General features: G+C 45.3%; 1 protein-coding gene across 2 annotated transcripts in view; it reads right to left on the bottom strand.

Annotated features, from left to right (window-relative positions):
- Window positions 1-1776: 1776 nt before the first annotated feature.
- Window positions 1777-22163, bottom strand: part of LOC139264343 (transcription factor E2F3-like) — a 60060-nt gene continuing 39673 nt past the window's right edge. Inside the window, exons 7-8 of one of the 2 annotated variants that reach the window (XR_011593326.1) lie at window positions 6539-6977; window positions 5858-5926 (exon numbers count right to left, since the gene is read on the bottom strand). Coding sequence is in view for 1 of the 2 variants with exons in the window: in XM_070880633.1 (XP_070736734.1) it covers window positions 5664-5926 (263 nt within the window). In the remaining variant the exon portion in view is untranslated. Of the gene's footprint in view, window positions 5927-6538; window positions 6978-22163 lie in introns of both variants that reach the window. The other variant, XM_070880633.1, reaches the window with a different exon arrangement.

The following is a 22163-nucleotide window of genomic DNA, read 5'->3' on the forward strand; positions in this document are numbered from 1 at the left end:
AAGCCCACATGCACGCTCATCCTGTTTCTCCCTGGTCATCGGGAAGGTAATGAAGTCTGTTGATGGTTGTAGATAGCTGTATCCGTGACGTCACACAGGCTATGTGCTGTGAATCGTCAGACGCTACATGTCCCCTGATGCAGCCTGGAAGGAGCCGGAGGCATAGAAGGCGAGTGCCACCGTGAACTTCACTGAGACGGGCAGTGCAGTCCTGGTGCTGACGAGGCTGCACGTGTTCCTTCAGGAGGTGGCATATCTCTGTAACTACCTCCTTTTGAAAGCACAGCCTTCTGACACACTGCTCCTTGGACAGGTTCAGGTATGCGCATTGCCACCGGTAAAGCCGTAGGGGGTGATAAGGCCTCCTGCCCCGACATGGCCAACAGCCCTTCTCTCTTCACAATGTCACATTCTACATACTCTAACTAACAAGGCAATGAGCCGCTAATGAATTTTCGGTTGCAGCGCAGTCAGTAATCTCTCGTGCTCCCATTAACACACTCTCGCCGCTGAGGCGTGAGACAACCAAAAATCCAGCCCAAAGATTTGCATTTATATAGCGCCTTTCATAACCACCAGATGTCTCAAAGGGGTTTACAGCCAATTAAGTACTGTGTGTGTCGTCACTGTTGTAATGTGGGAAATGCGGCAGCCAATTTGAACCCAGCAAGCTTCCACAAACAGCAATGTGATAATGACAAGATAATCTGTTCTTATGCTGCTTGTGTCCTCGCCAATATTTATCCCTCAGAGGATAACTCCCCTGCTCCTCTTCGAAATAGTGCCATGGGATCTTTTGCATCCACCCGAGAGCAGACGGGGCGTTGGTTTAAACGTCTCATCTGACAGTGCAGCACTGCACTATATTGTCAGCCTAGATTGGTGCCCTCATCCCTGGAATGGGACTAGAACCTACAACCTTCTGGCCCAGAGGCAAATGTGCTACCAAATGAGTCACAGCCAAGACTGGAGCAAACACCAGTAAGGACTGGTTGGGCCAAATGGCCTGTTTCTGTGCCGTATATCCTATGCTCTCAGGTGGACATAAAAGATTCCATGGTACTATTTAAAAGAGCAGGGAAGTTATCCTCGGTGTCCTGGCCAATATTTATCCCTCAATCAGCATCACTTTTTAAAAAAAATGCGCAGATTATCTCGTTATCATCACATTGCTGTTTGTGGGAGCTTGTTTTGCAGAAATTCACTGCTGTATATCCTACATTTCAACAGTGACTGCACTTCAAAAGAACTTCACTGGCTGTAAACCACTTTAGGACGTCTTGAAGTTGTGAAAGGCTATATAAATGCAAGTTTAAAAAAAAAAACATGTTTAGTAGAACATTCACGCTGCCAAACCCACTCAAAAGATATTAAAATATCATGCAACCGAAGAATGGAACTCTGTGCAGTCGCAGTAATTTTGGTCTGCAAGCTGCACATCGTAGTCTCCCGTTCTCAGTTCGAGGTATAGAACAGCATCCTTAATGAAATAACCTACGTCTTCTTCCTCAGGATTTATTTACCAATGAGACAGAAGGGCCAATAATAACCCTTCCAGTTAACAGAATTTAATCTGTGCAGATCAGAAACAGACACATAAATCGGACCGAGTTGCCTGGGATTCAAGTGGCTGAATTGCTGGGGTCTCGTGGTATGCATCTGTCTTAAATTGCTAAGACTCATCTTGGTCCAGTGTGTGATGTATAGATGAAAAATGTTTAATCCAAGATTAAATAAAGATATATCATTTAAATTCAATTATTTTATTTACACGTGTCAAAGTTTAAACATTAGAAATTCAAAGAAAGCTTTTACACAAAGCTTTACAGTTTAACGTGTGAAGTACCCTCACAATTCAGAACTGTGCTGGCATTTTGCAAGTTTAACGTGTGATGCACACTTTTCATTTACAATATGTACAATTTTTAACAGGCATCCCATCTCAAAGGTTATATAGTATCTTTAAAAAAAAAACTAGTTACAAATGCAGGTGACAAAACCTTTACAAGTCTTTACAAAGTTTGATGGCAGTGTCCACTTAAGTTTGGAAAAACCAAGAAAATGCATTGGCGCATAAACATGTTGTACAAAAAGGCAGAACAAAAGATTGCAAAATCTCTTTAAATAGATTATCTTTTCTTCCCATAATTTTTTTATTAACAAGAGCCAGCACAGTGCTGAACAGTACCTTATGCATTGTTCAGTTCCTTTACACACAGTGCTACACACTGATCTTTCTGTACATAATTATACAGCTAAAAAAAACACATTGGATTCTGAATGTATAGCTTCAAGAGCAGCAACCAATTGACAAATAAGCCAATGGCACCCAAGGGTCTGGACACTTCTCTATTAAAATCATAACATGTCTAAAACAGTGTTGGATCCCAAAATGTTACAAAACAGAAATATGAAATTAAACTAATTGAAGTTGACACCTTTTGTGGTTTGTAGTCCACAGAAAAAGCGAAACCAAGCTAATACAGATTTTGGGTGCCCATCAAGTACATTGTCTGAATTACTTACAAGGTACAATGGCGAAATTGATGTTCCAAATGGGCACGAGTCCAGTATCGCTGGTCACTACAACTGTAGAGTGACGCAGCAGAATTTGTTTGGATTGATCAGATTCGAAAGAGTCCAGACAGAAGTGCTTTCAGCTGCTGCACTGACATGACAAGCAGCCAAAAGACTAACCCAAAAGCTAGGACACCAGTGGAGTGAAATGATTAGAATCTGAAGCTAATATCTTGCAGCTTTAGTTTTGGAACACTGGGCAACTATTCAGAAAGTGTGGATTGAAGTCTCAGCTGAGTAATCAATGGGGCATACTGGCAGGGGAAATTCAATCAATTAACAGATTATCATACTCGTTCGCTACACAGTAAAAACAAGAGCCTTTTGCGTCTTTAAACTGGCCAACAAAAAGCGGCATCAATAAGTGCGTGTGCTCCTGCACTAACATAGTCTCAGAGGTCAACAGTAAATGTCTATGTCGCAGTGCAAGCATATGGGGGATGGGGTGGAGGAGAAGGGGGAGGGATATTTATGGAATTTTATCAAGCCAAGTAGACACGAAAAAGCAGCTCATGTCTTCACTGCCCACATACAAGGCAGTTATTGAAGTACATCCATTTGAGTGCTTTCATCTGTAACAATCTAGATAAATGATGCAAACTGACACATGCTCAAAAAAGGACAAGAGAACTCTTCTGTTCTGCATCAAGTGGTAGCCATGACACACTACCCTTCTTGGGTCATTGGATTAACCAGTCAGTGCAAAGCATACCAACTGGGCAGCTTCAGAGCCAACCACAACTTGATTCACAACGGTGCTTCTACAATCTCGTGTTAAAAATTAGTTTAACTATTGGTTACATTTCTATTTTTATTCTTTGCCTGTTTGGATAATCCAGTGAAGTTGTGGTCCTTCTGAATGTTTTGAAACATCTAAATAGTGAGAAATTTACAAAAAGAAAATGCCAAGCACATAGAAATATTTTACACATCAAGGAAAAGGTCACACTAAACAGATTTACTTTGATTTGTTCCCTGAACAAATTCAGTGCAAATTCTATGCTACCAATTCGAACAGCTCTTTGTAACCAATTCTAAAGCTTGTGGCAAAATTAATTTAACCAAAACAAAAGCAGAACCTCAGAAAAATCAGCTCCTGGTCAGGATTAAGGGTTTAACCTCAACAAATTTGTTTCAGCTGTATTTCAGTTCCATCTTGCACATATATCTACTTTCCAATTTGGATAGTGATTCTCTCTTTCTCCCAATCCTCTGCAATCCAGGGGCATTGGACTCGCAGGATTTGCAGTGTGGATGTGACCAAGACCCCAGAGATAAAAGGAGCACCTGCTTACCCATTGGATCAGCCTCCATCTCTCTATTCAATCAACTTACTCAAAACAAAGATTCCCACGACATGAAGCATTCCGTAGACACATGGCAAAAATCCACAGATGTCCTATTGGACTTCCAGGTCTCCTCCTGAAAGCACTGACTCGCATGGAGGCAACAGTTGCATTGATGTCATCCAGGCTCCACGATCTCACCCTACTCACTATGACACACGCGAGAGCCTCAAGTGAGTGCATCAATTTGACCACAAAGTGACGTCAAAATGGAGTTCAATCCTGCACTCGTGCATAGACTTTCTATTAGCAGTTATTAGCTACTGATCAGAAGGAAGAATCCTTTCATTAGCCAAGGATGTTGCAGCTAATTGGAGCAACCTGACTGTCAACCCAGCTGACATGAGCTAACTCATCAAACCAAAAATCAAACCAGGCGCCTAACTGGTCTTTATAGCTCAGTTCTACACCAGGCAGTGCAAGTACTAAGCAAGCTATTGGGGGAGCTCATTTCCTTTCGGCACCACTCCCTCACTCCGTCCACCATTTACCAGGAATTTCATTGCATGCGCCTGGATTAATTGCATTGATTTTAAAATGAAGGATTAAAGCACTAGGAAATGTAACGTTTTCAATCACTATTGCTTGAATCAACTCAACACCAGTGCGACACACAATTTCTAGTTTGAAATCTGTAGTCTCCAAAGGAATTTCTGGGAATTGTTGTGCCATGGGCTCCTGTTCAACAGAAGCCAGGTTAATTACATAACCTCATTTAATATACAACACCGTGGCAATGGCTAACAGATCAACCACTTCTCTGGTCCAACTTAATCCAAGGATACAAGAGCAAAGAATCATACCTCAACACATGAAGTGTACGAGCTGATTCTCAGCATCTTGATCAGTAGGTTGTCAGGCAGTGCATTAAGACGGTTGCCCCACACCACACAAGCTATGATACAATAATAGAACATTAAATAATTCTCCACAAGCCAAGTACCAGCAATAAGCAGCGGAGAAGTGCTGTCACAGTTTGAAGCAGAGTAACCTTCTAGCATCTGGCTCACAACGTGCATGGGGGAAAAGGAACAAAGGAAAATGCGGGGGAAATTCAGCTGCTGTTATTAACTTGGTTGTTGTTGCAAAGACTCTGAATTTAGGTTGGTTTTTGATAATTAATAATATCATTATTGCAAAGAAACCATATCTGCAGTTGTTTTTGAAATTTGATTTGCTCCCTTCATAAAAGTTTTTCCCTGCACACACAGCATAAAACCAAACTTCTTAATTAACGCATTCTGAAACCATCCATTCTACTCAATCGTAGGACAAACCAAATGTTTGCCAGTACAGCCACAGCCTTTTCTCACGGGCAAGACCAAATTCCACACTTTTACATCTCACACTTGAGAATTTCCACAGTTGACCAATTCACCTTGGAAGACTGCAGTCAAAAAGGTTACCAGGACTTGATGATTTGCAGAGTGAATATTTACATTATGCGTGTCCAAAGCCAACAAAACAAATTCTCATTATTAGATATATATTGTGATCAATAGTGAAGTTTCATTTCATGCTATTACATAATTTATATAAAATACCAGCACAAATCACCTCAGTTGCCTGATACAGACTATTTGGGTCAACACAACTGGCTGTGATTTTATCAGCAAAAAGTTCCATTACTATTCCTGTAATTGGTACAGATTTTCCTTTATCACTCACCAGCTCCCAAACTTACATTCGGTTTCCAGATCCATCACTGGCAGCAGTTATTCAATACTCAAAAAAGAACACTTAATTGGTTACATAAAAACCTTCAAGTGGGAAAAGCCCATCAACATCACAATCAAACAGGTCACTGATTCCTGCTTTATCGCCGATGCTCAGCAGGTAATCTTCTTGAGGCACTGACGGTGACAGATTTACAAACAGTCCTTCCTCTTCCATGGGCAACGAAATCTGATCTTCGGTTTGCTGCAGGAGATTATTCAGCGAGGTTAAAGGTGAAAGGCGAGAAAAGTGTGCACCTGAACCGTCACCATTAGAAATATCAAAATCTGTCAAAAAAAAAAAATCGACCAAGTTAATATATTTCAATTTTTTCCCCAGTCAAACATTTCGTCTCCCAGCAACAATACCATTAATAGAGGATTGGATATGATTTCAAAGTATGGGATTCCATTTGGGAAGAGAATAGCTATGACTTAGTCACCCTGTGAAAACACACCAACCAAACAAAGTAGGCCTATCTAGCCTTGACCATCACGTCCAAACGGACCCATTTACACACCGCAGAATGTGCGGTCCTCTTTCACAATCTGAAGGTAATGTTTCAGAATCCGAGCTATGCAGACCACTGAAGTTGCAGGCTCCACCTCCAATCTGTACTGTTAAGTGGTTTGCTTTAAAGCCAGGATAGCGATAGAAGCACCTGGGGTACAAGGTAGAAATTCAGCAAACATTGCCAGTTCTGATAAGTTACACAGAAGATGGGAGAGTCCAGGATTGGGCTAGACAGTGATCCCACTTCATTTTAGCAGCCCGACGATAGCAGTAAACACACTTTAATAATGTAGCTTTGTGTGGAATTATACTCCCTCACTGAGTGCGCGTATTCATGAAAGAAAGATAAGGAGAGGAAGGAAAATTGAAGGACAAGATCAGAATACCTTTTTGATTTTTGTCCTCCTCTCCTGAAGGCACTAACTCATGCTGGAATGCAGTTCCATGGACAACAGTAGCCAACTTCACAATTCCTCATTTCCAAGTCTCAGCAGGCTATTCACTAGTTAAAGGCATCACGGCCAAGTCCGATCCTGTTTTCATAAGCTGGATGTGCTCCCATACAGCATAGACCATGACACATCAAAATTTGTATACACTAGTTCGGGGAGGGGGGGGCATACTTAAAGGGCTTGAGCCCCCTGGTGAAATGTTAATGTGCAAATGAAATGGAAAATAATAAAAGAGGGATGGGAATACGTTGCTGTAGAAAGTGTTCCTGCCACTAGAGGGGGCCAGTAAACTGTGCTGCAGCTCCCACTACTGGTTAAAAAGAACCACAGCAGCTTTACCCTGGAGAATTTCAAGCAGCTGGTACTCTCGATTCTGATACAAAAATGCAAGTAGGGTTACAATTCAGCATAAAAACATTTACAAATGTTACCACTCTTAAACTAGCAAGAATAAACTAGGCATCGAACAACAATTAAGCTCACCCACATTCTCAGTCAGTGGAGGACAAACACTTTGAAATAACTTTGCCAGTTAGACAAATGATTATAACAATACAAAAAAATTGATTTAACCTTACAAGCAAGATACTGGAGGAATGTTCTGTGGATTAAATACAAGTTGTGTTGAAGTTGGAGTTCCTTATCAATTAACCACTCGCTGAACTTGAAGCTTTCAGAAACTCAGCTTTAGAAGTTGTCTTACAAGTTTATGACTTGTTACGTGCCCTCACAAATTATACAGCATTCAGCCCATTGTGGCTGTATGGTTCTTTGAAAGAGCTACCGAATTAGTCCTTCTCGCCTGCTTTTTCCCCTGCCCTGCGAATTTTTCCTTTTCAAGTATATAGCTCTTCTGAAAGTTACTACTGAACCATTTCAGACAGTGCATTCCAGATCAAAACAACTTGCTGCGTAAAAAAACAAATCACCTGCAAAAACATTAACATTTTTGTCTTTTTCGGTGAAAATGGTAGCAATGTGTGAAACTTATCGTTTGCACTGCGCTACTGTTTTTAGCTCGAACTTTCAGCCTTTACGTCGGTAAGGTGAGGGGGGGGGGGGGGGGGTTGTACAAGCATTCTCAGCGTAAAAGCACGAGTTTCGCCAAATTTAGTCCGGGGTTGGGAGTGCTGCGAGAGGTCTTGGGAGAGGGAAAGAAAAAATTCCCCAAAACATTTACAAGACCCTCATCTATCGAATTGCTGAAAGATAAAAAAATAAAAACTTGAACTTACCTTTTTTGCAGGTTTTCATACTTACCTCTGCTGGCAGGACAGCACACACAGGTTTGACCCTCTCCCCGGCGGTACTTGGAAGCGTTGCCGTAAACAGGTAGCCGAGGATCCTGCCGGGCTTTGCGACTGGTTTTGTGCCGCGGAGGGTCAAATCGCGGTGAAACCTCTTGAAAATCCGGCCCCAAGTGTTGAAATGATATTGGAACTCGACAGCAGTCTGATTTGTTTTTGGCCGGGGGGGGGGGGGGGGGTGGGGGAGAAGAGATGGGGTTGGAGGTCTCACCAAAGCCCTGTACAATTGTCGTTAGATCTCCCGACTCTTGTACTCCAACCGCCTTGCGATAAAGGCCAACATGCCATTTGTCTTTCTAATTGCTTGCTGTACCTGCATGCTAACTTTGTGTTTCCTATCAACATTTAACAGTTTAACAGTTTCTCACCATTAAAATTTTTTTTAAATCTAATCTTCCTGCCAAAGTGAATAACTTCACATTTCCCCACATCATACTCCATCTGCCACTTCATTGCCCACTCACTTAACCGGTCTATATCCCTTTGCAGGCTCTGTGTCCTCCTCACAGCTTACATTCCCCCACCTAGCTTTGTATCATCAGCAAACTTGGATACATTGAACTCGTTCCCTTCATCCAAGTCAATTAATATAGATTGTAAATGGCTGAGGCCATGGCACTGATCCTTGCAGCACCCTACTAGTTGCATCCTGCCAATCAGAAAATGACCAGTCTATCCCTACTCTCGGTTTTCAGTCTGTTAACCAATCCTCTATCCATGTTAATATATTTCCCCCAACCTCATGAGCTGTTATCTTGGATGGCAACGTTATGTGGCACCTTATCGAATGCCTTTCGGAAATCCGAATATACGACATCCAGTGGTTCCCCTTTATCTACCCTGCTAGTTACATCCTCAAAAAAATAAACTTGTTAAACACAATTTCCCTTTCATAAAACTATGTTGACTCTGCCCAATCATAAGATTTTTAAAATTTTTTTTTTTTTTTTTAAAAAGTACCCCATTACCACTTCCTTAATAATTGATTCCAGCATTTTCCCCGACGACTGATGTCAGGCTAACTGGCTTGTTGTTTACAGTTTTCTCTCTCTCCTTTCTTGAATAGTTGAGTTACAACTGCTCGAGCTCCGGGTTTTGGAGCTGGAGCACTGGGTAGAGTCAATATCATGCATCTGTGAGGCTGAGAGCTACGTGGATAGCACGCTTCAGGAGGTGGTCACCCTGCAGCTTAAAGGCGTGCAGATAGAGGGGAAGTGAGTGACCACCAGACATAGTAAGTGTGCTAGGCGGGTAGTGCAGGAGCACCGCCACCCCCCACCCAGTGAGTCCATCTCTCTTTCAAACTGGTATTCACTTCTGGGCATCAGTAAGGACGATGATGCCTCTGGGGAGTGCAGCCAGAGCCAATTCCAATTCCAAGGCACTACAGGTAGCTCAGCTGCACAGGGGGAGGGACGAAGAACAAGAGCCCCAGTGAGAGGGGATTCAATAGTTAGGGGAACAGACAGGTGTTTTGTGGCCATTGACGTGACTCCCGAATGTTTTTGTGCCTCCCGAGTGCCAGGGTCAAGGATGTCACAGAGCGGACGCAGGGCATCCGGGGCGGGGGGGGGGCGGGGAAGAAAGAGGGTAAACAGCGAGGGGTCATGGTCCAGATCAGGACCAACGACATAGGTAAAATGAGGGATGAGATCCTACAGGAAGAATTCAGAGAGCTAGAAAGAAAATTAAAGGGTAGGACCTCAAAGGTAGTAATCTCCAGGTTACTACCGGTGCCACATGCTAATGCGTATAAGAATAGGAGAGAGAGAGGATGAACATGTGGCTCGAAAGTTGGTGTAGGGAGGGCTTTAAATTCTTGAGGCATTGGGACCGCTTCTGGGGGAAGATGGGACCTGTGCAAATCGGACAGGTTGCACCTCAACAGCGCCGGGGCCAATATCTTCACGGAGTTTTGCGAGTGCTGTTGGGGAAAGTTTAAACTAGCTTGGCAGGGGGATGGGTACCAGTGAATGAATTCAAAAGGGAAGGAAGTAAAGCAGAAATCAGATAGCAAGAATTGAGAAAGCGAATCTCTAAGACAGAGGAAACAGGGCTTAGTTTGTAGTAAGCAAGGAGGTCTTCCTGTGCTGAATGGTACATACTTCAATGCAAGGAGTGTCGCGAATAAGGCGGATGAGCTAAGAGCACAGGTAGACATTTGGGAGTATGACATTATTGCCATTACAGAAACATGGACAGGTTTGGCAGATCAATATTCCTGGCTGCAGGATTTTGAGACAAGCTAGAGGGGGTAAAAAGGGGGGGGGGGGTTGCGGTACTGATTAAAGAAACTATTAAAGCGGTGAGGAGAGATGACATGTTAGAGGGATCATCAAATGAGGCCATATGGGTCGAATTGAAAAATAAAAAAGGGGCGATGACACTGCTGGGTGTGCATTATAGACCCCAAACAGTGGGAGGGAGATAGAGGACCAAAATGTAGACAAATTGCTGTGAAGTCCAAAACCATAGGGTAGTAATAGTAGGGGATTTTAACTATCCAAATATTGATTGGGACAAATATAGTGTGAAGAATATAGAGGGTGCGCAATTCTTCAAATGCATTAGTATCTGTGGCATGGGACATCTACTCCTTGCAACAGGCATCTGTGCTTGTATATTCCAACAGCCAGCTGAACAAGACACGTGGATGACCTCCTAGGACCCCGCCGAAAGGATCCTGCACTGGCACGCTTCTATCCTGGGCCGAAGGGACCCCCTCACCGTCCCGCTGGCTATTCTGGGCGCACCGGCTCTTCCAAGGCCCACCGGCCACAAGGAGGACGCTGGGGTGGAGTGTTCCGGCAGTATTGTGGGACATTCTGCCCGGGGTTGGCGCCGAAATAGCTGAAAGGACTCAATTTTTAAACTTTTAAACTTCATAAACAATTCGGGAAAACTTTTAAATTTTTAATCAACTTGGAGAACTTTTTTTCTATAACTTTTAATCAACTCTTAACCTATTTATTAAACCTTCAATCAACCTGTGTAACTTAAAAAAAAATAATAATAATTTGGAAATACTTTTTAAATACAAACTTTTAAAACAACTTGGAAACATCTGGGGAAATTTTTAACCTTGGAAGAAACTTTCCAAACATCCCTCAGAACTCCAGCAGACAGCTGACCTTCCCAATGCCTGCCTCCCAACCTAGCCCCGGGCCATCCACCATCAATGGCGCTACTCAGCGCCGAGCTTGCGGCCAACATCTCGCCGGAGGCAATTCGACTTATACAGCTGCGCCTGGTCTCCAGTCGTCTTGGACCCCCTTGCCACTGGACCAAGACCTTGCTCAGCTAAGCCCATGTGGTTGCCAGTGTGCAGCGGCCACCCCACGTTACAAGAACTCACTCACAGGCATTTTCCACTTTGCTAACATGAAGTTCGGGCCTTGGAACGTCAGGACCCTCATGGACAATTCCAACACCAACAGGTCGGAACGCTGCAACGCCATAGCTGCCCGGGAACTTAAGACGTTTTGACATCGACATCGCCGCCCTAAGCGAGACCCAGCAGGCAGAGGAAGGCCAGCTCAAGGAACACAGTGGAGGTTACACCTTTTTCTGGAAAGGAAAACCAGAGGAAGACCACCACCTTCATGGAGTCGGCTTCACAGTCAAAAATGAGCTGGTCGACCGCCTCAAAGACTCCCCCCTACGGGGTTAATGAACGCCTCATGACTCTTCACCATACCCTACCCCAGAACCAATGCGCCAGTCATCAATGCGTACGCCCCAACATTTGATGCAACGGATAAGGCTAAAGCGGGTTTTTATTCCAACCTTGAGACATCCCAGTCCTGCGTCTCCATGGGCGACAAATTGATCCTCCTCGGTGACTTTAATGCCAGGGTCGGCAAAGACAGCCCTCTGGGGAGGCGTGATTGGCAGAGAGGGAGTCGGGAAAGCCAAGTCCAGCAGTACCCTACTCCTGACAAAATGTCGAGAACACAAACTCATCATCAACAACCTGTTCCGCCAGAGGGACAAATACAAGGCATTGTGGCAAAACCCTCGCTCCAAACACTGGCACCTGCTCGACTAAGTCATCGTCCGAGCCAGGGATCGCAAGGACGTGCGCAAGGAGCCAGCGGGGAGTTAGTGAGGCGGAGCTGCAGCTTGGGGAGGCCAATAAAAGGCCAGCCAGTGCAGTTGCAGCAGGGAGAGAAGGCAAAAAAGTAGAAAGAAATCGAAGGGTGACGTCACAGCTAAGAGGGTAAGTGATTGGCGAGTAGTTTTTCTTTCTTTTTCCTTATCAGTAAGTAACCTTTAACATTGTAGTTGCCAAATTAAGTTAAGCTAAGGATTAAGTCATGGCAGGAGAGCTCGGACACGTGTCATGCTCCTCCTGTGCTATATGGGAACTCTGGACACTTCGAGTGTCCCTGACGACGACATGTGCTGGAAGTGTATCCTGCTGCAGCTCCTGACAGACCGCACTGCGGCACTGGAGCTGCGGGTAGATTCACTCAGGAGCATCCGCGATGCTCAGAATGCCGTGAATAGCACGTTTAATGAGTTGGTCACACCGCAGGTAAAGGTTACACAGTCCGATCGGGAATGGGTGACCAACAGGAAGAGCAGTGGAAGGAAGGTTGTACAGAGGTCCCCCGCAGTCATCCCCCTGCAAAACAGAAACACTGGTTTGGGTACTGTTGAAGGGGTTGACTCATCAGGGGAGAGCAGCAGCAGCCGCCAGGTTCATGGCACCGTGGGTGGCTCTGCTGCACTGGAGGGCAGGAAATAAAAGTGGGAGAGCTATAGTGGTAGGGGATTCTATTGTAAGGAGAATAGACAGACGTTTCTGCTGCTGCAATCGAGACTCCAGGATGATATGTTGCCTCCCTGGTGCAAGGGTCAAAGATGTCTCGGAGCGGGACATTTTGAAGGGGGAGGGTGAACAGCCAGTTGTGGTGCAGAGAGGTACCAACAATTTAGGTAAAAAACAGGATGAGGTCCTACAAGATGAATTTAGGGAGCTAGGAGCTAAATTAAAAAGTAGGACCTCAAAAGGTAGTAATCTCAAGATTGCTACCAGTGCCACATGCAAGTCAGAGTAAGAATCGCAGGATAGCTTAGATGACTACGTGGCTTGAGCAGTGGTGCATAAGGGAGGGATTCAAATTCCTGGGGCATTGGAACCGGTTCTGGGGGAGGTGGGACCAGCACATACTGGACGGTCTGAACCTGAGCAGGACCGAACCAATGTCCAGGGGGGAAGTGTTTGCTAGTGCTGTTTGGGAGAGGTTAAACTAAAAAAGGCAGGGGGATGGGAACCTATGCAGGGAAACAGAGGGAAGTAGAATGGGGGCAGAAGCAAAAGATAGAAAGAATTAAAATTAAAAGTGGAGAGCAGAGAAACCCAAGGCAAAAATCAAGAAGAGCCACATTACAGCAAAATTCTAAAGGGGCAAAGTGTGTTACAAAGACAAGCCTGAAGGCTCTGTGCCTCAATGCGAGGAGTATTCGGAATAAGGTGGACGAATTAACTGCGCAGATAACAGTTAATGGAAATGATGGAATTGGCATCACAGAGACATGGCTCTGGGGTGACCAAAGCTGGGAATGCAACATCCAGGAAGGATAGACAAAAAGGAAAAGGAGGTGGGGTGGCGTTGCTGGTTAAAAGAAGAAATTAACGCAATAGTAAGGAAGGACATTAGCTTGGATGATGTGGAATCGGTATGGGTGGAGCTACGGAATATCAAAGGGCAGAAAACGCTAGTGGGAGTTGTGTACAGACCACCAAACAGTAGTAGCGAGGTTGGGGACAGCATCAAACAAGAAATTAGGGATGCGTACAATAAAGGTACAGCAGTTATCATGGGCGACTTTAATTTACATATTGATTGGGCTAACCAAACTGGTAGCAATGCGGTGGAGGATTTCCTGGAACGTATTAGGGATGGTTTTCTCGACCAATATGTCAAGGAACCAACTAGAGGGCTGGCCATCCTAGACTGGGTGATGTGTAATGAGAAATGACTAATTAGCAATCTTGTTGTGCGAGGCCCCTTGGGGAAGAGTGACCATAATATGGTAGAATTCTTCATTAAAGATGGAAAGTGACAGTTAATTCAGAGACAAGGGTCCTGAACTTAAGGAAAGGTAACTTCGATGGTATGAGAATTGGTTAGAATAGACTGGCGAGTGATACTTAAAGGGTTGACGGTGGATAGGCAATGGCAAACATTTAATGATCACATGGATGAACTTCAACAATTGTACATTCCTGTCTGGAGTAAAAATAAAACGGGGAAGGTGGCTCAACCGTGGCTAACAAGGGAAATTAAGGATAGTGTTAAATCCAAGGAAGAGGCATATAAATTGGCCAGAAAAAGCAGCAAACCCGAGGACTAGGAGAATTTTATAATACAGCAGGAGGAGGACAGGGTTTAATTAGGAAGGGAAAAATAAGAGTATGAGGAAGCTTGCTGGGAACATAAAAACTGACTGCAAAAGCTTATATCGCTATGCGAAGAGAAAAAGATTGGTGAAGACAAACGTAGGTCCCTTGCAGTCAGATTTAGGTGAATTTATAATGGCAAACAAAGAAATGGGGGGACCAGTTAAACAAATACTTTGGTTCTGTCTTTACGAAGGAAGACACAAATAACCTTCTGGAAATACTAGGGGACCAAGGGTGTAGTGAGAAGGAGGAACTGAAGGAAATCCTTAATTGGCAGGAAATTGATGGGGTTGAAGGCTGATAAATCCCCAGGGCCTGATAGTCTGCATCCCAGAGTACTGAAGGAAGTAGCCCAAGAAATAGGGGATGCATGGGTGATCATTTTTCAATAGTCTATTGACTCTGGATCAGTTCCTATAGACTGGAGGGTAGCTAATGTTACACCACTTTTTAAGAAAGGAGGGAGAGAGAAAACGGGTAATTATAGACCGGTTAGCCTGACATCAGTAGTGGGGAAAATGTTGGAATCAATTATTAAAGATGAAATAGCAGCACATTTGGAAAGCAGTGACAGGATCGGTCCAAGTCAGCATGGATTTTTGACAGGGAAATCATGCTTGACAAATCTAGAATTTTTTTACGATGTAACTGGTCGAGTGGACAAGGGAGAACCAGTGGATGTGATGTATTTGGACTTTCAAAAGGCTTTTGACAAGGTCCCACAGAAGAGATTGATGTGCAAATTTAAAGCACATGGTATTGGGGGGTAATGTACTGATGTGGATAGAGAACTGGTTGGCAGACAGGAAGCAGAGAGTCGGGATAAACGGGTCCTTTTCAGAATGGCAGGCAGTGACTAGTGGGGTGCCGCAGGGCTCAGTGCTGGGACCCCAGCTATTTACAATGTACATTAATGATTTTGATGAAGGAATTGAGAGTAATATCTCCAAGTTTACAGATGAAACTGGGTGGCGGTGTGAGCTGTGAGAAGGACGCTAAGAGGCTGCAGGGTGACTTGGACAGGTTAGGTGAGTGGGCAAACGCATGGCAGATGAGTATAATGTGGATAAATATGAGGTTATCCACTTTGGTGGCAAAAACACGAAGGCAGATTATCTGAATGGCAGCAGATTAGGAAAAAAGGAGGTGCAACGAGACCTGGGTGTCATGGTACATCAGTCATTGAAAGTTGGCATGCAGGTACAGCAGGCGGTGAAGGCGGCAAATGGTATGTTGGCTTTCATAGCTAGGGGATTTGAGTATAGAAGCAGGGAGGTCTTACTGCAGTTGTACAGTGCCTTAGTGAGGCCTCACCTGGAATAGTGTGCTCAGTTTTGGTCTCCGAATCTGAGGAAGGACGCCCTTGCTATTGAGGGAGTGCAGCGAAACTTCACCAAACTGATTCCTGGGATGGCAGGACTGAGATTTGAGAGACTGGATCGACTAGGCCTGTATTCACTGGAGTTTAGAAGGATGAGGGGATCTCATAGAAACATAAAATTCTGACGGGACTGGACAGGTTAGATGCAGGAAGAATGTTCCTGATGTTGGGGAAGTCCAGAACCAGGGGTCACAGTCTAAGGATAATGGGTAAGCCCTTTAGGACCAAGATGAGGAGAAACTTCTTCACTCAGCGAGTTGTTAACCTGTGGAATTCCCTACCGCAGAGTGTTGTTGATGCCAGTTGATTGGATATATTAAAGAGGGAGTTAGATATGGCCCTTATGGCTAAAGGGATCAAGGGGTATTGAAGCAGGAAGGTGATACGGAGGTGAATGATCAGCCATGATCTTATTAAATGGTGGTGCAGGCTTGAAGGGCCTACTCCTGCACCTATTTTCTGTGTTTTTATGTTTCTATCACCCACGCCATGACAGGAGCTGACAACTGCTGGAAGGACCATTGCCTAATCCGATCCATCATCAATATAAACATAGCCCCAAAGCAGAGGGGACAGCAGAAGCAGTACTGCAAAAAAGTTAATGCCAGGGAACTTAAAGACCGAGCTAAGAGAGCTCTTTCCAGCCAGTGTCTCATAGCTGATCTAATGACCTTGATGACCCAAAGATGCTGAAACCCACAGCGCTTGGTCTGCCCTCCAGGTCTCCATAACCAGTGCCTGTGAAGAGATACTCGGCTGCTCAACCAGAAAACACCAGGACTGGTTTGATGAAAATGATTAGGAGATCAAAGAACTAATAGATCGTAAGCACAGAGCATTTCTGAGCCTCAAGCAACAATCCAATTCAGGAGCTGCAAAGCAGCGTTACAGATGGCTCAAGGCTAAAGTCCAACAAAAAACCCAGGACCTAAAGAACAGGTGGTGGATGGAGAAAGCACAGGAGATACAACAACTGGCCGACAGCCACGACATGCGACGATTCTGCATTGCAGTCAAGGCCACCGACGATCCAAACTCCCAAGGCCCTACGCCACTCCTGGCCAAGAATGGGGAAACACTCAAGGACACATAGGCTGTCAGGGCCCGCTGGAAGGAGCACTTTGAAGATCTCCTCAATTGAGACTCTGCTTTTGATTAGAGTGTTCTCAACTTCATCCTGCAGCATGCGATCCGCCACCACCTCAGTGAAACGTCAACGCTGCACGAGGTCGGCAAAGCTACAAAACAGCTCAAAAACAAGGCTACCGGTGTGGATGGAATTCCTGCTGAGGCACTGAAGTATGGCGGAGAGGCGCTGTTGGCACAGATACATGACCTCATCTCTCTCATTTGGAGGGAGGAGAGCATGCCGGGAGATCTCAGAGATGCAGTGATCTTGACCATCTTTAAAAAGGGGGACAAGTCCGACTGAGGCAACTTTGGGGGTATCCCCCTGCTATCAGCCACTGGGAAAGTTGTCACTAGAGTTCTCCTCAACTGTCCATCAGCCATGATCTTGTTGAATGGCGGAGCAGGCTCGAGGGGCTAGATGGCCGACTCCTGTTCCTAATTCTTATGTTCTTATTAATGTTGGGGAAGTCCAGAACCAGGGGACACAGTCTAAGGATAAGGGGTAAGCCATTTAGGACTGAGATGAGGAGAAACTTCTTTACCCAGAGAGTGGTGAACCTGTGGAATTCTCTACCACAGAAAGTTGTTGAGGCCAATTCACTAAATATATTCAAAAAGGAGTTAGATGTAGTCCTTACTACTAGGGGGATCAAGGGGTATGGCGAGAAAACAGGAATGGGGTACTGAAGCTGCATGTTCAGCCATGAACTCATTGAATGGCGGTGCAGGCTCGAAGGGCCGAATGGCCTACTCCAGCACCTATTTTCTATGTTACTATTTCTATGTCTTCAACCTGTGACCGAGGAGCTCCTCCCGGAATCACAGTGCAGATTTCATCCCCTACGGGGCACAACAGACATGATCTTTGCAGTGCGACAGCTGCAGGAAAAATACAGGGAACAGTGCCAGCCCTTACACATGGCCTTTTTCGATCTTACAAAGACCTGTGACCCTGTCAACTGTGAGAGTCTATGGAGCGTCCTCCTCCGTTTTGAATGCCCCCAAAAGTTTGTCAACGACATGCAGGCCGTGATCCTTACCAGCTGTTCCATTACAGACCCAATCCACGTCCTGACCGGGGTCAAGCAGGGCTCCGTCAGCACTACGACCCTCTTCGCAATCTTCCTCGCTGCCATGCTCCACCTCCAACAAGTTCCCCGTTGGAACGGAATTAAACTAAAGAACCGGTGGGAGGCTGTTTAACCTTCGCCGTCTCCAGGCCAGGTCCAAGATCACCCCAACCTCTGTTATTGAGCTGCAGTACGCGGACGACGCCTGCATCTGCGCACATTCTGAGGCTGAACTCCAGGATATAGTCGATGTATTCACTGAGGCACATGAAAGCATGGGCCTTACGCTGAACATCAGTCAGACAAAGATTCTCCACCAGCCTGTCTTCACCGCACAGCACTGTCCCCCAGTCATCGAGATTTACGGCGCAGATCTCGACAACGTGGACCATTTCCCATATCTCGTGAGCCTTTTATCAACAAAGGCAGACATTGATGCGGAGATTCAACATTGCCTCCAGTGCGCCAGCGCAGCCTTTGGTCGCCTGAAGAAGAGTGTTCGAAGACGAGGCCCTCAAATCTACCACCAAGCTCATGGTCTACAGGACTGTAGTAATACCCGCCCTCCTGTATGGATCAGAGGCATGGACGATGTACAGAAGACACCTCAGATCGCTGGAGACATATCACCAACGATGTCTCCGCAAGATCCTGCAAATTCCCTGGGAGGACAGGCGCACCAACATCAGTGTCCTCGCCCAGGCTAACATCCCCAACATTGAAGCACTGACCACACTCGATCAGCTTCGCTGGGCAGGCCACATAGTTTGCATGCCTGACACACGGCTCCCTGAGAAATTGCTCTATGCTAAGCTCCTTCACGGCAAACCAGCCAAAGGCAGGCAGCGGAAAAGTTACAAGGAGACCCTCAAAGCCTCCCTGGTAAAGTGCAACACCACCACTGACACCTGGGAGTCCCTGGCCAAAGACTGTCCAAGGTGGAGAAAGTGCATCCGGGAGGGCGTTGAACTCTTCAAATCTCAACGCCGCGAGCGTGAAAAGGTCAGGCGCAGGCAACGGAAGGAGCATGCGGCAACTCAGTCCCCATCCCCCCCCTTCCCCCGACGAATGTATGTCCCACCTGTGACAGGGTCTGTGGCTCTCGCATTGGACTCACCAAAGGAGTGGAAGCAAGTTTTCCTCAATTCTGAGGGACTGCCTATGATGATGATGATACCAATGACCATAATTCAGTCAGATTCAAGTTGGTTATGGATAAGGACAAGAATTGGGGAAAAGCTAATTTTGCCAAGTCAAGAGTGATTTGGCCATAGTGGACTGGAAACAGCTACTTGTGGGTAAATCAGTGTCGGAACAGTGGGAGGCATTCAAAGAGGCGATCCGGAAGGCTCAGGCCAAACACGTGCCCTTAAAGAAAAAGGCTGGGAAAAATAATTCTAGAGCTCCCTGGATGTCTTGGGACTTACAGGGAAGGATTAAGAAAGAAAGGGACACTTATGTCATATACCAATGGCTAAATACTATAGAATCTTTAGAGGAATATAGAAAGTTCAGAGGCAAAATTAAAAAAGGATAATAGGAATGCTAAGAGAGCACGAGAAATTCTTGGCCAGTAAAATTAAGGGAAACCCTAAGACGTTCTATAAATATATTAAGAGTAAGAGGGTAACTAAAGAAAGGTAGGGCCTATTCGAGACCATGAGGGTAATCTTTGTGTGGAGGCGGAAGATGTTGGTAGGGTTAACAACGAATACTTTGCATCTGTTTTCACAAATGGGTCATGCAGATACTGCTATCGAGGAGGAGTGTGATATTCTGGATGAAATAAAGAGAGAGAGAGAGAGAGAGAGAGAGAGAGAGAGAGAGAGAGAGAGAGAGAGAGAGAGTAGATATGTAAGTAGATATGTCCCCAGGCCCAGATGAAATGCATCCCAGGCTATTGAGCGAAGTATGAGAGGAAACAGCAGAGGCCTTGACCATCATTTTCCAGTCCTCTTTGAATGTGGGCATGGTGCCAGAGGATTGGAGGACTGCGTATGTAGTACCCTTGTTTAAGAAGGGAAAAAGGGATAGGCCGAGTAATTACAGGTCTGTCAGCCAAAACTCAGTGGATTGGAAAAAATCCTAAAAGATAGGATAAATCTGCATTTGGAAAGGCAAGGATTAATTAGGGACAGCCAGCACGGATTTGTTAAGGGAAGATAGTGTTTGACTATCCTGATTGAATTTTTTGAGGTAACCAAGAGGGTCGATGAGGGTCGTGCATACGATGTAGTATATATGGACTTTAGCAAGGCTTTTGATAAGGCCCCACATGGTAGACTGGTCATGAAGGTTAAAGCCCATGGGGATACAAAGCAAAGTGGCAAGTTGGATCCTAAATTGGCTTGGAGGTACGAAGCAAAGAGTAATAATTGATGGATGTTTGTGTGACTGGAAGGATGTTTCCAGTGGGGTTTCGCAGGGCTCAGTACTGGGTTCCTTGCTATTTGTGGTATATATCAACGATTTAGATTTGCATATAGGGAGTACGATTGAGAAGTTTGTAGACGACACAAAAATTGGCTGTGTGGTTGATAATGAAGAGGAATGTCATGGGCTGCAGGAGGATATCAATCTACTGGTCAGGTGGGCAGAGCAGTGGCAGATAGAATTTAATTCAGAGAAGTGCGAGGTGATGCACTTTGGGAGGGCTAAGGAAAGAGTGTACACATTAAGCAGTAAGCCACTTAAGTGTAGATGAACAAAGGGACCTTGGAGTGCTTGTCCACAGATCCCTGAAAGTAGGCCAGGTGGATAAGATGGTTAAGAAGGCATACGGAATGCTTGCCATTATTGGCCGAGGCATAGAATACAAGAGCAGGGAGGTGATGCTTAAATTGTATAATACTTTGGTTAGGCCACAGCTGGAGTACTGCATGCAGTTCTGGTCGCCGTATTATAGGAAGGATGTGATTGCACTCGAGGGTGCAGAGGAGATTTACTAGGATGCTGTATGAAATGGAGTATCTTATTTATGAGGACAGATCGGACAGGCTGGGTTTGTTCTCATTGGAACAGGAGGTTGAGAGGAGACCTCATTGAAGTGTACGAAATATAGTGAATAATAAGGGCCTATTTCCATTGGTGGAGGGGTCTATTATGAGGGGGCATAGTTTTGAAGTGGTTGGCGGAAGGTTCCGAGGCGATTTGAGTTGGGGGGGGGGGGGGGGCTTCTTTACGCAGAGGGGCATGGGGATCTGAAACTTGCTGCCGAAGAGTGGTGGATGCAGAAACCCTCATCACTTTTAAGAGATGGTTCGATGGGCACTTAAAGTGCAGTAACCTGCAGAGTTACGGACCAAGAGCTGGTAATTGGGATTAGACTGGATAAATTTTTGTTGGACGGTGCAGATATAATGGCAAGTACTGCAGGGAATCGAATACGGCCAGGGTGATCTCCTGGACGAGTTTCGATCGCCTGGATGGGTCAGAGGAATTTTCCCAGATTTTTTCTCCTTAAATTGGCCTGGGTTTTTAAATCTGGTTTTTGCCTCTCCCAGGAGATCACATGGCTCCGGTTGGGGTGGAGTGTAGAATGTTTCAGTACAAGGGGTGTCGCAGTTGTGTGAGGCGGACTGGTTGTGCTGGGCGCTCTTTGCCTTTCCGTCATTGTTCATAGGTTTGTGTGTAACCTTTAGGGCTGCTGACCAAGGGCCATGCAGCACTTTGTCGGCCCGCGCGGACACGATGGACCAAAATGGCCTCCTTTGCGCTGTAAATTTCGATGTTTCTACATTTTCTACCTTTCAATCTGCTGGGGCCATTCTAGAATTTAAGCAATTTTTGAAGATCAGAACTAATGCATCCACTTTCTCTGCAGCAACCTCTTTTAGAACCCGAGGATGTCGGCCAACAAGTCCAGGGGATGCGTCAGCTTTTAGTCCCATTAGTTTCTCAAGTACTTTTTCTCTACTGATCTTAATTACATTAAGTTCCTCACTCTTATTAGCCCCTTGTTTCCCCACTATTTTTGGTATGGTTTTTGTGTCTTCTGCTGTGAAGACAGGTGCAAAATATTTGTTTAAAGTCTCTGCCATTTCATAAGAACATAATTAGGAACAGGAGTAGGCCATTCGGCCCCTCGGGCCTGCTCTGCCATTCAACAAGATCATGGTTGATCTGGCCGTGGACTCAGCTCCACTTACCCGCCCGCTCCCCATAACCCTTAATTCCCTTATTTGTTAAAGATCTATCTATCTGTGATTTGAATACATTCAATGAACAAGGCTCAACTGCTTCCCTGGGCAGAGAATTC

The sequence above is a fragment of the Pristiophorus japonicus genome, chromosome 5, assembly GCF_044704955.1.
Source record: "Pristiophorus japonicus isolate sPriJap1 chromosome 5, sPriJap1.hap1, whole genome shotgun sequence".
Classification (NCBI taxonomy): domain Eukaryota; kingdom Metazoa; phylum Chordata; class Chondrichthyes; family Pristiophoridae; genus Pristiophorus; species Pristiophorus japonicus.